This window comes from Carcharhinus amblyrhynchos, chromosome 14 (assembly GCF_965287045.1).
Source record: "Carcharhinus amblyrhynchos chromosome 14, sCarAmb.v2.hapA, whole genome shotgun sequence".
Classification (NCBI taxonomy): domain Eukaryota; kingdom Metazoa; phylum Chordata; class Chondrichthyes; order Carcharhiniformes; family Carcharhinidae; genus Carcharhinus; species Carcharhinus amblyrhynchos.
This window is the reverse complement of record NC_137337.1, coordinates 57,480,409-57,495,852: the sequence shown is the minus strand read 5'-3', so window position 1 is coordinate 57,495,852 and position 15,444 is coordinate 57,480,409. Positions and strand designations below refer to the sequence as shown.

The 15,444-nt window shown below is 43.0% G+C and overlaps 1 protein-coding gene across 2 annotated transcripts in view; it reads left to right on the top strand.

Annotated features, from left to right (window-relative positions):
- The window catches only part of cdan1 (codanin 1), a 135,527-nt gene that overhangs the window by 64,061 nt on the left and 56,022 nt on the right, over positions 1-15,444 (top strand). For both annotated transcript variants that reach the window (XR_013888572.1, XM_080202936.1), the window contains exons 10-13: positions 564-639; positions 1,414-1,610; positions 7,568-7,682; positions 13,541-13,684. Coding sequence is in view for 1 of the 2 variants with exons in the window: in XM_080202936.1 (XP_080059062.1) it covers positions 564-639; positions 1,414-1,610; positions 7,568-7,682; positions 13,541-13,684 (532 nt within the window). In the remaining variant the exon portion in view is untranslated. The remainder of the gene's footprint in view (positions 1-563; positions 640-1,413; positions 1,611-7,567; positions 7,683-13,540; positions 13,685-15,444) is intronic.

Below are 15,444 nucleotides of genomic sequence, written 5' to 3'. Positions count from 1 at the left end.
AAATATATTCTTTGCATTTTTTTCCTTTGAATTTATCCAACTTCATATGAAGACTGTGGTCCCTGGCTCCACTGTTCTGGACAGAGTGAAACAGTTCATTGTAGTTCCATTATCTAGTCTGATTAGACTGCTAAAGTCATCTAGATCTCCTTTCAATCTTCTATTCCAGCCCAATGTACACAATTGTTCCCAAACCCTCCAACCTTTTTCAATAAATCTTTGCCAAACTTGTGGTGAACAGCTATACAACTTACCTTGTGACGCTTCTGCAGAATATTTCTATGAAGAAAATTAGCACTGCTCCTAAAACCTTTAAAGCTAAACACCGAATGTACTGCATTGTATGGCTTGTATTGGTAAATCCTGGAAGAAGTGAATAACAAAGTGACATCATAATATCACAAAAAATAAAAGCAGGAGTCGGCCATTTGGCCTTTTGAGCCTGTTTTGCAATTCAGTTAACTTCACCGATGACCTTACTATGGCCTTAACTCCACTTCCGTCAAGCTCCTCTACTGGATAATGTGTGTTCTGTAACTGCATTTTGATTTTTTTAATTCCAGGAACATGATGATCAATCTAAGCGCAGCTTGCAACCATAATCACTTTGCAAGGCTGTTTCAGAAACAGTTGATAAGGGTGAGTATGTAATTTGTGTTTACTGCACCCTTCATTGCTCTTAGATCTATCCTGAATGATGCAGAAACTTCACTACTTTTCATAATAAGTATTTTGTTTTATAAAATGACTTAATGCAGAATGGTAACCTCTTTCCTGCAGCAAATTGTATCTGGAGTTTTGTCACTGAAAACTAAGATGACATTCAGTGCAGTCTGGATTGTTGTGCCCCCATATTCTGTTTTAAATTTGACTTTTTAACCACAGATTGTGTGTGTGTGTGGTATATAAATTCAGGTGCTGAAGTCACGTGGAATTGCTTTAAGCTGTTTGCTTGTCACTTCTAATAGCACAGAATGAAAATTTGCAGACTATGTTCAGCTCGCCTTCCTTCTTCTCACCCAATCAACAAATCTTCTAATCCTTTCTTCTTCTTGTTTGTCTCAGCTCCTTTTAATACACCTGCATTACTCCATGTGCTGATGTGTTCCGTATTCTAAATACGCTGCATGGAGGAGATTTTCCTGAATTCCCTTTTGAATTTCTACGACTATCTTGTATTGATAACTTCTATCGAACTATAGCGACAGAGAGGTCCAGATTTTTCACCCACACTGCTAATTAGCTAACATGTCTCGGTGCACTTGAGTTAGAGGGGAACAAGTATTTTAAGTGCATCTATTTGTCCCCTTATAGTTCCTGCAAAACTATCTAATCTTTGGGACTGTTGAATTTTATTTTAATTCAGATATTCGCTACTAGATTTACGAAAAATCCTCCATGTTTCTCCGATAGATGTGTAAGGGAGTACTCACAGGCAGTGAACATCCTGACCAAGATGTACTGGATATGTTTGGAACAAATAACCTAAACAAACTGAAACGGCTACAAGAGCGATTTGTTGTGCCTCAAAATGTTGGGGGGCCGTGTCCCCCTCCAACTTTCTCCGGTTGCCAAGTATTCTTCAGAGATTTCCTTCTGTGTGCAGGAAGGTTCGTTTCTGTTTTTAATATGAGTTTCTACCCTGGGCATTCCATACCTGACAGCCTTTGCATTTATGAAAGAAACATGCTCTTAACGTCTTCCTCTCTCCTACCAATCCTAGTTCATATTCTCAGTTCTCCAGCAATACAATTTCTATTTATATAACACCTTTAACATAATGAAACTTCCAAAGGCATTTCACAGGAACGTTATAAAGCACAGTATGTAGGGTGACTAGACTCTCTTGTTTCGCCGAGATAATCTGGATTTTTGTGAAACAGTCGCTATCCAGACAAATTTCTCCAGATGCCTGGATTTTCAGCTCCACTACAACCCTCCCATTTTACCCAACCCCCAGGTTCCATTTGCTTGCACGTTGGTCAGAGAGTTCTGATAGTGTGTGGTCAATCAGGGATTCCACGGGGAAGGTCAGTGGAGGAGGGGTTTAATAGTAGGCAAGACAGGGTGTCCATTGAGTGGCACGGGTCCCAGTGGGGGAGAGTGAGGGAGACAGGATCCCTGTGGCGGAGAGAGTGGGGATGTTTGTAGTATAAAATTGTTCAAAAATGGGTGCTAATTGGCAAACACAGGACCCAAAAGAATAACTTGTGGAAAGTGAAAATGTCACACTGATTTGGCATAGGTGCCTTTCATCAACAGAATATATTTATCAGTATAGAAGGCAATTTGTTCTTTTAATCTTTACTACACCTGACTTTTGCCTGCATTTCAGTTCATGTATATGAGAAATAATTTGTTCTGTGAAACACTTCAGGAGGTTTAGATGAAATAGTAAGTTACATTAAAAAAAATCTTTGCCAAATTATATCTTTAAAGCACCAAAGATACCAGGCAATTGGGGGAATTCCTGAAGAAAATCCCAGTGCAGATACTTTGTGCCTATACAAATCCAATTCTATTTTTATGATGAGTCTATTCCTTAGGATTAAAAGAGTTGTAGTACCTGCCAATAGATCTGTTATGCACATTCTGTTGTGTTGCCAATTATTGAATGGATGGTTGGCTTTTCTGTTCAGTTATAACTAATTGGACCCTGAGAAAGTCAAATAATTGGCGCAATTGCAATGCTTTCTCATTCATTTGCTAGTGAGTTATGCCAGAGTTCGTTATGAGTGTACTGATGTCCAGATACTTGCAAGCAAGGACACGTATTAACTTGTGTTGCGAATTTCATCTGCTTCATTCTCTGCTGATTTTTTTTAATAGAGCCCATTCAGAGTGTTTGGATGGTTAGTGGGAGAAGGCACTGATTTATAGCAGGTCATGTGTGCCCGGGGTGGTAATTTATAAAAGGTCATAGAAGCGTAATCTGTAATTTAAGGCAGTCCTTCGGAAGGGGCAGCAGGGTTGATGAGGGAGGTAATTAGGGTAGGTCTTCAGAGAGAGGTGGAAGGGATTTAGGGCAGGCCTTTGGGGAGGGGATTAACCCCTCGAGCCAGGAGAGAATCAGCTTCAGGGTGGCACGGTGGTTAGCAGTGCCGCCCCAGTGCCAGGAACCAAGGTTTGATGCCGACCTCGAGTGTAATCGTGTGGTTTGCACATTCTCCTGTGTCTGCATAGGGTTATTCTGGGTGCTCCAGTTTACTGCCACAGTCCAAAGATAAACAGGTTTGGTGGATTGGCTATGCTAAATTGTCCCTTAGCATTCAGGGGTGTGTAGGTTAGGTAGATTAATTATGTGTGGGGTTACATGTATAGGACGGCAGGGGTAGGACTGGGTGAGATGCCTTTTCAGAGAGTCGATGCAGACCCAATGGGCCATTGGTCTCATCCTGCACTGAATGGATTCTATGGAAGACTGTCGGTGGTGTTGCCCAACCACAGGCTACATGTGAAGAGGTAGTCTGATAGCTTCCATTGATAAACCACCACTCAGCACTGAGGAAGGTTGCAGGCAAGTTCAGTTGAGCTGCAGAATGTTCAAACAAACTTCCCATTGAAAGATTGCGTGTTTTCCTGCTTGTTGTATTATTAGGACACGGCGTTCTATTATTAGAACCCCATGTGCAAATGAAAATAAACAAGGCTATTAAATTGAGATTGGTATTGCCATTGCCCAATATTTTTTGGGTGGAATAGAGGCTTCTGTCTAGGGATTTGTGACAAAAGAAGCCTTAGTTCAATTTTTTAAGAAAATAAATGAAATACAAGTCTGTGGTTTGTACCTGCTGTCTTCAATAATTGGGTATCTTAGGGATGTCAACTGTGGCTGGACATATTCTAGGAGATGTCATTGTATGACCTCCTACCTTAAACTGCCCCTCCCCCAACACCTGGTATTGGCTATCCGCTGTATCAGTCACCATAGAGCCTCTGCCTTCCTCAGGCTTTCCAATGTGTCCTGATTTTGACTTTTGAAAATCTGGTCTTTCTAAAAGTATGACACCGAGCCATAAATGAGAGTCTTGTGGAGATGATTTTTTTGGGAAGGTCCAACTCATCGTGTTCTACTCCAGCACTTGACAGGCCAGAGGCAGGCCTTTCCTGGGATCAAGGACATTGGAATGGAAGTCCCTCCCACCCAAAGTTGCCAGCCAATTCAACTCTATTGAACGGCAGCTACACTGGGGCGGTGGTGGCTGCTGCCTATATAACTCGGGGCTTAGTATTTTTGCTGGATGCAAGTTAATACATGGACAGCAGAGTCAAAGAATCGTACAGTGCAAAAAAGACCCTTTGGCCCAACCAGTATGCACTGACAACCACCATTAAAGGCACACATCCCATTTTCCTGCACTTGTCCCATATCAGTGAATATTATGATAGTTCAAGTATTCTTTTAACGGTTGTAAGGTTTCTGGCCTCTACTACCTTCTCAGGCAGTGCATTCCGAATTCCCACCACACTCTGAGTGAGAGCTTTTTCTCAAATCCCCTCTGAATCCCTTGCCTCTTAACCTAAACTATACCCCCTCGTGATTGGCCCCTCAACCAAGGGGAACAGCTGCTTGCTATTCACCTTGTCCATACCCCTCATAATCTTGTACACCTTAACATGTCCTCCTTCTCTGCTCTTAAAAAAGCCGTCCAAGTCTAACCTGTCTCTCCTTATAGCTCAAATGCTCTATCTCAGACAACAAACATCCTGGTGAACTTCCTCTGTACCCCACTAGTGCTATCACATCCTTCCTGTTGTGAGGTGACATAACTGCACACAGTACTCCAGCTGTGGCCTAATCAATGCCCTTTACAATTCCAATATTCCTTGTTCTTGTGATGAAAGCAAGTGTCCCATATGCCTCCTTACCTGCCATATTCTCCTGCCCTGCCAACTTCAGGGATCTGTGATTAATTACCCCAAGATCTCAGTTCCTCCGAGCTTCTCAGTCCTGCCATTCATTAAATACTTTCTGAACATATTTCATCTTCAGAATGCAGCACCTCACACTTATCACGGTTAAATACCATCTGCCACTGCTCTGTCAATCTGACCAACCCATCTACATCTTGCTGCAACCTACATCTTCTTCACTGTTAATCACCCTGTCAATCTCAGTGTTGTCTGCAAATTTGCTTAAAATTCCCCCCACATTTTCATCCATATCATTTATGTATATAATGAACAATAAAGGTCTCAGTACTCACCGTTGCGGTACACCGCTGGACATCAGCCTGCAGTCACTCAGGCATAGCCATAGTCCACAATCTACCATTACCATCAAGCCAATGAAACAATCATGATTTAGTGAAGAATGCATGCAATGAGCAGCACCAGACATACCTAAAAATTAGTTGTCAGCGTGGTAAAGCAGCAATACAGGGCTACTCACATGCCAAACAGTGGAAGCAGCATGGGATGGACAGAGCAAAGCAATCTCTCAATCAGTAGATCAGACTAAATCTCTGCAGTATTACCGCATTTAATTTAAGTTTAAAGTTTATTTATTAGTGTCGCAAGTAGGCTCACATTAACATTGCAATGGAGTTACTGTGAAAATCCCTGAGTTGCCACACTCAGGCATCTGTTTGGGTACACTGAGGAAGAATTTTGCATGGCCGGTCCACCTGATCAGCACGTCTTTTGGATTGTGTGAGAAAACCCGAGCACAAAATCCAAGCAGACACAGGGAGAATGTGCAGACTCCACACAGTCAGTGACCCAAGCCAGAATCAAATCTGGGTCCCTGATGCTGTGAGGTAGCAGTGCTGACCACTGTGCCACCGTGAATGGTATTGGATAATTAACTGATGGAGGTTGCACAATTATCTCCATTCTCAGTAATGAGGGAGCCCACACAGCAGTGCAAGAGATAAGGCTAAAGCATTTGCAGCCATCTTCAGCCAGAATTGCTGAGTGGATGGTCTATCTTGGCCGCCTCCTGAAGGCCCCACAGATGCCAGTCTTCAAGCAATTTGATTCACTCCACATGATGTCAAGAAATGGCTGAAGGCTGTGGGACTGACAGTGCTCTGGCACATTGTGCTCCAGAGCTCATCCAGTTATAGTTGTTGGAGGTCAATCACTTCAATCCCAAGACATTGTTGCTGGTGTTCCTTAGGGTAATGACCAAGGTCCAATCATCTTCAGCTGCATCATCAGTGAAGTCCCTGCAAAAGAGCACAGTGGTTAGCACTGCTGCCTCACAGAGCTAGGGATCCAGGTTTAACTCTGGCCTTGGTGACTGTCTGTGTGGAGTTTGCACGTTCTCGTCTTGTCTGTGTGGGTTTCCTCCGGGTGCTCCGGTTCCCTCCCTCAGTCCACAGAGGTTGATTGACCATGCTAAATTGTTCCTTAGTGTTATGGAGATAGGGCCTGGGTGGAATTGATGTTGGTGCAGGCTCGATGGGCTGAATGGCCTGGTTCTGCACTGTAGGAATTCTGTGATTGTAAGGTTCAAAGTAGGCTATGCATTGACCGCCTGCCACAGTTAGTATGTGGCCCAGCAAAACCATTAAGTAATCTAATGTAATTGTAGAAGTATCTGTGGGGAAATGAGAATTTCTAATTATGCGCTGCTTGAAAGGATGTTGAAAGTGGATTTAATAGTAACTTTTAAAAGGGAATTAGATGGTGACTTAAAGGGGGTAAAATTTACAGCGTAATGGGGGAAAAAGAGAAGCAGGTACAGCCACACTGGTTTAAAAGCCTCCTGTGATTCTATGCACAATAGGAAATGGGGAACTTTTGCACTTATTCTTGGAAAATAAGTTAGTGACTTAATTAGCTAAAAACTTGATTTCGGACAGGGATTGTAGTTCATTTTCCAGATGATTTAATCCTAATGGGAGATGAATTTTTGTTGGCTGCTTTCTAAATCAGTCAATGCAAACTTCTCCCCTCTTCATTTTCAGATTCAGTTTGAGAAATCTTTTGTTCTGAGAAAGATGACAGGCTGTTTTTGTGGCTTAGGATGATTTTTTGCTTAAAAGCATGGGACTGCAGAAATAAAATCAATGTTTTAGAAGGAACTATAATCTGGATTACACTACTTAAAAGGGTGGTGGCAATGAAAATAAATTTTGAAGGTGAATTAGATATTCAAAAGTTAAAAATAATGCAAGGCTATGGGGAAATAAAAAGGGAGTAATTAACTTCCTCAAGAGCAGTCTGAGGCATGATGGGCCAAATGGTATCCTTCTGTGCTATAAGATTCTATGACTTGAGCCACAACTTGTTTATTGAAGACTCAATTGATGAACACACTAAATTCTCGAAGTTGGCTGATGACTATATGGTGGAGGGTATTTTACTGGCCAAAAAGGTGAAGGGAGAAGATTAACAGGCAAGGGGCAGGAATTCCAGGACCTCTTCCAAATGCTTCCAAATTCAAATTTCTCTTTCAAATGTATCGCCTGACGTCAGAGTTCCCTTACAGTGCTCCCAATGCACTTGGCCTGCTGCAAATATTGATAAATTAGTGGTTTTGATAAAATCTGCATCAAGTAACATCCCTATTTAACACAATCTAGCATGACCCTGATTTCACTCTCCTTTTCTTACATAGCCATCAGTTAAATCAGCATTTATCAGACATCCTTTGCCAGCAGATTTTGGAACTGGACAGCATTGCAATTCTGAACCATGAGTCCTCAGAAGGTGAAGTGGATATGGGTGAACAGGTAAAGCATCAATGCAAGGTTTTAATTTGATTTGAAATTGAGTATCAGTGATCCATGAATATTTTCTCCTGACAGAGTCGCTGTGGCATTGTGTATTCAAATCCTGATGCATAATTCACAATTTAGTTTACAATGCTAAATATGTTATCAGTGTTCTTGAATTGGGAAAAATGAGCATGTCAGTAAAACACCTATCTGCTAAGCCGCTGAATGCTGGTCTTTGTGACACAATGAGCAACTTCATTATACAAGCTTAATGTTTTATATTTATAGATGAGAATGTGTTAGGCTAAAGTGAAAATGGGTGAAATTTGTAGACATTGCGGTAGATTTTTAATCCTGCTGTAAACTGCCATTTGGCCCATCGAGTCTGCACCAACTCTTAGAGGATCTTACCCAGGCCCTGTCACTGTAACCCCACTAATTTACCCTGCTTATTGTGCCTTGGTTTCGTTTTGGTGGGGTCAGTATGGTTGGTTTCTTTGACTTGCCGTGTATTATTTAAACATAGATACTGAAAATACCAAAGGTCTGAATGGTCTTTGTGCAGAATCTCAGAATGCACTTTCTTCATTGCCTACTCCATTAAACTATAAAAATGTCATCACTTGGTGTGACCTGTAAGTAAACAGAAATAGCCTCTCAAAGAACACAGATGGTAGATTGGGTGGATACATCACGAGATGGAATTCAACATGGAACAGTGTGTTTTAGTAGGAGGAATGAGGAAAGGTGATCCAAGCTAAATTGTACAATTTTAAAGGGGGTGACAGGAGAGGGACCTTGGAAATGTTTGTGCACAATCTCTTAAAGTGACAGGACAGGTCGTAGAATCCTACAGTGCAGAAGGAGGCCATCGAGTCTGCAGCGACCACAATCCCACCCAGGCCCTATCCTTGTAACCCCATACATTCATCCTAGCTAGTTCCCCTGTCAGGGGCAATTTAGCATGTCCAATCCATCTAACCTGCACATCTTTGGATTGTGGGAGGAAACCGGAGCATCCAAAGGAAACCCACGTAGACACAGGAAGAACGTGCAAACTGTACACAGACAGTGACTCAAGCCAGGAATCGAACCCAAGCCCCTGGTGCAGTTGTAATCACTGTGCCACCGTGCTTCAACAAAGGATTATATGGGATCCTGGGCTTGATAACTAGATGCAAAAGTGCAAAATCCTGTAAGATATGAAAAATCTATCATAAACACTGATTTGGTCCCAGTTGTGGCCAATTTTTGGTGTTGGACATTGGGAACGCCACAGAGGTTTTGGAGAGGAGAAATTTGCCATAACACTTCCAGGTTTTAGGAATTGCACTTGCATCAATAGACTGGAATGGCTGGGATTGTTCTCCTTGGAGCAGAGGAGATTGAAAGGAGATATAGAAGTGTTTAAAGGGTTTAGACAGTGTGAGAGAAACTGTTTACAATGACTGAAGGGCCGATAATAAGAGCACAGATTTAAGGTGACTGTCAAAGGAACAAGAGGGAACATGACAAAAATTGAAAAACTTGAATTTGGAATGCACTATCAGTGTGTATAGATTCAGTAGTAGCTTTCAAAAAGGAATTGAAGAAATTCTTGAAGAAAATGAGACATGGTGTAAGAACATAAGAACATAAGAAATAGGAGCAGGAGTAGGCCATCTGGCCCTTCGAGCCTGCCCCGCCATTCAATAAGATCATGGCTGATCTGTCGTGGCTCAGTTCCACTTTCCCGCCCTCTCCCCATAACCCTTAATCCCCTCTCTTATCAAGAACCCATCAACCTGCTTCTTAAAAATATTTAGCGAGGCAGCCTCCACCACTTCAACGGGCAGAGAATTCCAGAGATTCACCACCCTTTGAGTGAAGAAGTTCCTCCTCAACTCCGTTCTAAACCGCCTCCCCTTTATCTTGAGGCTGTGCCCCCTAGTCCTACTGTCTTTTTTGAGCGGGAAGAGTCTCTCCACCTCTATCCTATCCATCCCATTCATCATCTTATACGTCTCAATGAGATCTCCCCTCATTCTTCTAAACTCTAACGAGTACAAGCCTAGTTTATTCAGCCTCTCCTCATAGCTCAATCCCCTCAACTCCGGTATCAGCCTAGTAAACCTCCTCTGCACTCCCTCCAGGGCCAAAATATCCTTGCGCAGGTGCGGCGCCCAAAACTGCACACAGTACTCCAGCTGCGGCCTCACCAATGCCCTATACAGCTGCAGCAAGACCTCCCTACTTTTATATTCAATCCCCCTCACTATGAAGGCCAGCATCCCATTCGCCTTCCTGACCACCTGCTGCACCTGCAAGCTGGGTTTTTGCGACTCATGCACAAGGACCCCGAGGTCCCTCTGCACCGTCGCCTGCTGCAGTTTTTCGCCACGTAAGTAATAGTCCTTCCTACCATTCTTCCTACCAAAGTAGGAACCAGGAAGTAGGACTAATTGATTGCTCCTTGAAAGAGTTGGTGCGGATTCAGAGGTTCAGATAGGCTCCTTAACTGCTGTATTGTACTATGATTGTATGAAATGAGACTTGGCAGTAGACTCTGTTTTAGCTCCAAAATTTATACTGGAGTATGAATTGTTTGATTTCTGCTTTGAATTTTTGTTTTGTGTGATTCGAATGAGGAACTTGAATGCTGGAGCTTTGTCCATTTAGAAAATTCTTCTTTAAAGCAGCAGATTATTTTTACTGTTTCACAACTGACAAAAAAAATCTTAAGAATGGCAAGTTATGATCTTGAATGCATCACGTAAAACAGTGGTGGATACAGATTCAAAAATAACTTTCAAAAAGAAATTGGAAAACTTTGTGATGAGGAAGAGAAGGCAGTGACATGAATTGGACAGCTCTTACAGAAAACTGACACAGGCATAATGTGCTGAATGGTCTGTTTCGTAATAAGCCCTGTCCATTCTAAATAGATTGAAGTGAAAACATCTAAACGTGGACAGAACTTGGCATCAAGGAAACTTGACAAAACTGAAATCAAAAGGAGTCGGGAAAACTGTCCACTGGTTAGGCTCACATTTAGCACAAAGGAAGATGGTTTTGGTTTTTGAAGGTTAATCATTTCAGTCCCAGCACATTTTTGCAGAGGTCCCGTGGGTGGTGACGTAGGCCTAGTCATCTATAGCTGCTTCAATGATCTGTCCTTCATAGGGCCACTAGTGGGGACATTCGCTAATCACTGAATGATGACTGCACGATGTTCAGTACCATTTGTGACTCCTCAGATGCTGAACCAGTCTATACTAATATGCAGTCAGACCTAGACAATGTTATTAGGTTGGGGTGGTAATTGGAAAGCATGTCATGAAATGCCGAGTGAAGGCCATCTCCAACATTGGCAGGACCAATGGGATGAACGAGTACAGTATCAAGGGCAGGAGTCTTAGCAGTGTTGAAGAGCAGAAGGATCTTGGGGTCCGGGTCCACAGGACTCTTAAATCGGCCTCGCAGGTGGAGGATGTGGTCAAGAAGGCCTATGGTGTACTGGCCTTCATTAATCGAGGAATTGAGTTTAGGAATCGGGAGGTAATGCTGCAACTTTATAAGTCCCTTGTCAGGCCTCACTTGGAGTACTGTGCGCAGTTCTGGTCGCCTCACTATAGGAAGGACGTAGAAGCTATTGAAAGGGTACAGAGGAGATTTACAAGGATGTTGCCTGGATTGGGAGGCATGCCTTATGAAGATAGGTTGAGGGAGCTGGGACTCTTCTCCCTGGAGAGACAAAGGTTGAGAGGCGACCTGATAGAGGTTTATAAAATGTTGAGAGGAATAGATAGGGTGGATTCTCAGAGGCTATTTCCCCGGGTTGAAATGGTCGCTACGAGAGGACACAGATTTAAGGTGCGGGGAGGCAAGTACAGAAGTGATGTTAGGGGTAAGTTTTTCACTCAGAGGGTGGTGAGCGAATGGAATCGGCTGCCGTCAGTGGTGGTGGAGGTGAACTCGCTGGGGTCTTTTAAAAGACTTCTGGATGAGGATATGGGATTTAATGGGATTGAGGGTTATAGATAGGTCTATGGATTGGTAGGTATTGATGTGATCGGTGCAACTTGTGGGCCGAAGGGCCTGTTTGTGCTGTAGTGTTCTGTGTTCTATGTAAAAGAATCTGACCATCTCCGACAAACAAATCTAACCATCTCCATTAACATTCAATATAGCACTGCCATTGCTGAATTCCCCACTATCAACAATCTGGGGGTTACCATGGTGACAAACTTTACTGGACCAGCCATGAAACTAGAGTGGCTATGAGAGCAAATCAGAGGCTGGAAATCCTGGGACGAGTAACTCAAATCATGACTCCCCAAAAGCCTTTTATAACTATATACAAAACCTGACATTCTTAACCCCTTCCTGTGATCTGAAGACTAACTGTCAGAATAACTGCATTGTTTACGAGTGCAAATGTCTTGAACCACCTTCTCAGTAAAATAACCTGAGCCCACCTTTAACACCCAAACTTGTTGTCAGGCAGAATCCAGAACTGGTCACATGGTCCTCTTTTCTTTTCCTCTATTTTCTCCTAAATTAGTGTGTGCCAAAGCTTAATCGTCTTGCAAAACCTTGCATTTGTAACAATTGGGACAAAGGTTACACCCAAACCATGAACAAAGAACAAAAAAGATAAAGAGTAGTACAGCACAGGAGCAGGCCCTTTGGCCCTCCAAGCCTGCACTGATCACATTGTCCTATCTAGACCAACTGCTTATATCCCTGTATTCCTGTCTATTCACGTCTAGGTAAGTCTTAAATGTCGCTAATGTATCTGCCTCAACCACTCCACTTAGCAGTGCATCCCAGGCCACCACCACCCCTCTTTAAAAAAAAATTGTCCACCGCACATCTCCATTGAACTTTTATCCCCTTACCTTGAACTTATGCCTCCTTGTGATTGTCAGTTCTGTGCTGGAAAAAAGCTTGTTCTTTCCATGTCTGCCTGGGTTTCTGTCCAGAGATGTGCAAGTTGTGTGGATTGGCCATGCTAAATTATCCCTTTGTATCCAAAGATGTGTTGATTAGAGAGAATAGTTTCAAAATTCACAAGTATCCTAGAGAGAAAGGTGTGTAAGTCAAAATATATTTTATTCATTATTCTGTTTCGAAGCCTCAGAAAGCATGCCATGTCCATGAACAGAGCCTGTGGTGGTTTTATGGTTCCTTTGTTTAAATTATTTGAATGTTTCTTACAGAAAAAACATGAGGTACTTGGGATAGGGCAAAGGGTTGGGCCTGCGTCACATTTTCTGTCAGAGAGTCAGTGCAGATTCGATGGACCAAGTGGCCTCCCCTGCACTGTAAGGATTCTATGGATTCTGGATCTCCTTTACCCTAATTTTTGCCAAAAGATATTTCCCTTTCATGAAAATGTTTATTCATACTGTGATTTTCTATGTTGATTGTTAAGCCTTAATAATAGATTTCACCTTTTTCCTGACAGCTGATGTCCGGAAAGTCTGTAGTGTCAGGAAAAGCTATAGCTTCCAGTTTTCTCTCTCCCTTCCTTCTTTCTTGAATAGCAGTGTTACACTTGCTAACTTGCAATCTGCAGAGGCCATCCTAGAATCCAGGGAGTTTTAGAAAATCATAAGCAAAGCAATATAATAATCATAAGAAATTGTGGAAATAAACAAGCCTTTAATGTTTTTGGAATGAACGTGTACTATTCCTGAGTTGGCAGGAAAAGATGTGAGGAGGTGCTTGAGAATGCTGTAAATTGATATTCAAACAGCAGCAAGAGTTTGGTGGCATGAAGCTGTGACCTGGTTGATTTCTGGGACTGAGTACTTTGCTTTGGTATCATGCTCCCAACAGTACAGCAGTTACTTTATTGAAGCAATTTCTTCTCTTTATTTCAATTTTAGGATGAGAAGGAGCATTTTGCTTCAGTCTTGATGACAGCAAGACTACTGGCTAAGTTTCTTGGTTTCCTTGCATTTCTCCCTTATCGTACAGGAGAGCGACCAACAAGGGACATGCAAGAGTCAGCTGTCTCCCTGAGGAACAAGGTGCAGTCATGGAGTAATTTGCACATTTCCTACATATAATCCAGTTGTGGGCATATATTTGTTGATTTTTAAAAATTGTAACTATTCTCAATTTCTTGAAACACCCTTTCCCCTTTCCATCTTCCTGCAAAATGCCGTCTGTTTGGAAAGAAAATCAATACTGACTTGGCTTGCGTGGATATTGATTGAAAAGAAAAAAATTGTGAATTACCCAACTATTGATTAGGATAATAGAGCGAAGGATAAGGAGAGGAAGGATCCTCCATACTGAGAATGTTTCAGTTCAACTAGAAAGGAGGCATTACTGGATATACTTCTGAAAAGCGAGGTGGGCCAAATGGACCAAGTGTTCGTGACAGAACATATAGGTAGGAACTATGAAGCTGGGCTAGCGCTTAATATAAAAAAGGATAGCAAGAGTTTTTATAAATATATAAAAAGGAAGAGGTTGGCTAGGGTGAACGTTGGACCCTTAGAGGATGAGAAGGGGGATTTAGTGGTAGGGGATGGGGAAATGGCTGAGGTCTTGAATAACGTTTTTGTTTCGGTCTTCACGGAGGAGGGTATGAATAATTTGCCAGGTGTTAGAGATGGAAAGGTGGTAGGACTGGAGGGTCTCAATGACATTATTGTTACTAGAGAGGCGGTGCTCGACAGACTGGAGGGACTGATTGTGGACAAGTCCCCAGGACCGGATGGAATGCATCCGAGGGTTCTGAAAGAAATGGCGGAGGTGATAGTGGATGCCTTGGTGCTTATTTTCCAAACGTCGCTGGATTCCGGGGAAGTGCTGGAAGATTGGAAAACGGCTAATGTTACGCCGTTGTTGAAGAAGGGTACCAGGCAAAGGCGGGGAATTATAGGCCGGTTAGTTTAACATGTGTTGTAGGTAAAATGTTAGAATCCGTCATCAAGGAGGAAATAGTGAGGCATCTTGAGGGGAATTGTTTGATAGAGCAGACGCAGCACGGTTTCGTTAAGGGGAAGTCGTGTCTGACAAATTTACTGGAGTTCTATGAGGATGTGTCTAGGGCGGTGGATAGAGGAGAGCTGGTGGATGTGGTCTTTCTTGATCTTCAGAAGGCGTTTGACAAGGTACCTCAAAAGAGGTTATTGCAGAAGGTCAGGGGACATGGAGTTGGGGGTAGGGTGTTAGCGTGGATAGAGGATTGGTTGTCAAATAGGAGGCAGAGAGTGGGGGTCAATGGGTGCTATTCGGATTGGCAGATGGTGACTAGCGGAGTGCCCCAGGGGTCGGTGCTGGGGCCTCAGCTATTTACCATTTATATAGATGATCTGGAGGAGGGAACCGAGTGTATGGTGTCGAAATTTGCGGATGACACCAAGATTGGTGGAACGGCAAATTGCGCGGAGGGTGTGGAGAGTCTACAGAAGGATCTAGATAGGCTGGGTGAATGGGCCAGGAACTGGCAAATGGAATTTAATGTTGGCAAGTGCGAGGTGGTCCACTTTGGTAGGAATAATGTTAGGAAGGATTATTACTTACTTAGCGAAAAACTGCAGCAGGCGACGGTGCAGAGGGACCTCAGGGTCCTTGTGCATGAGTCGCAAAAACCCAGCCTGCAGGTGCAGCAGGTGGTCAGGAAGGCTAATGGGATGCTGGCCTTCATCGCGAGGGGGATTGAATATAAAAGTAGGGAGGTCTTGCTGCGGCTGTATAGGGCATTGGTGAGGCCACACCTGGAGTACTGTGTGCAGTTTTGAGCACCGTACTTGCGCAAGGATATTTTGGCCTTGGA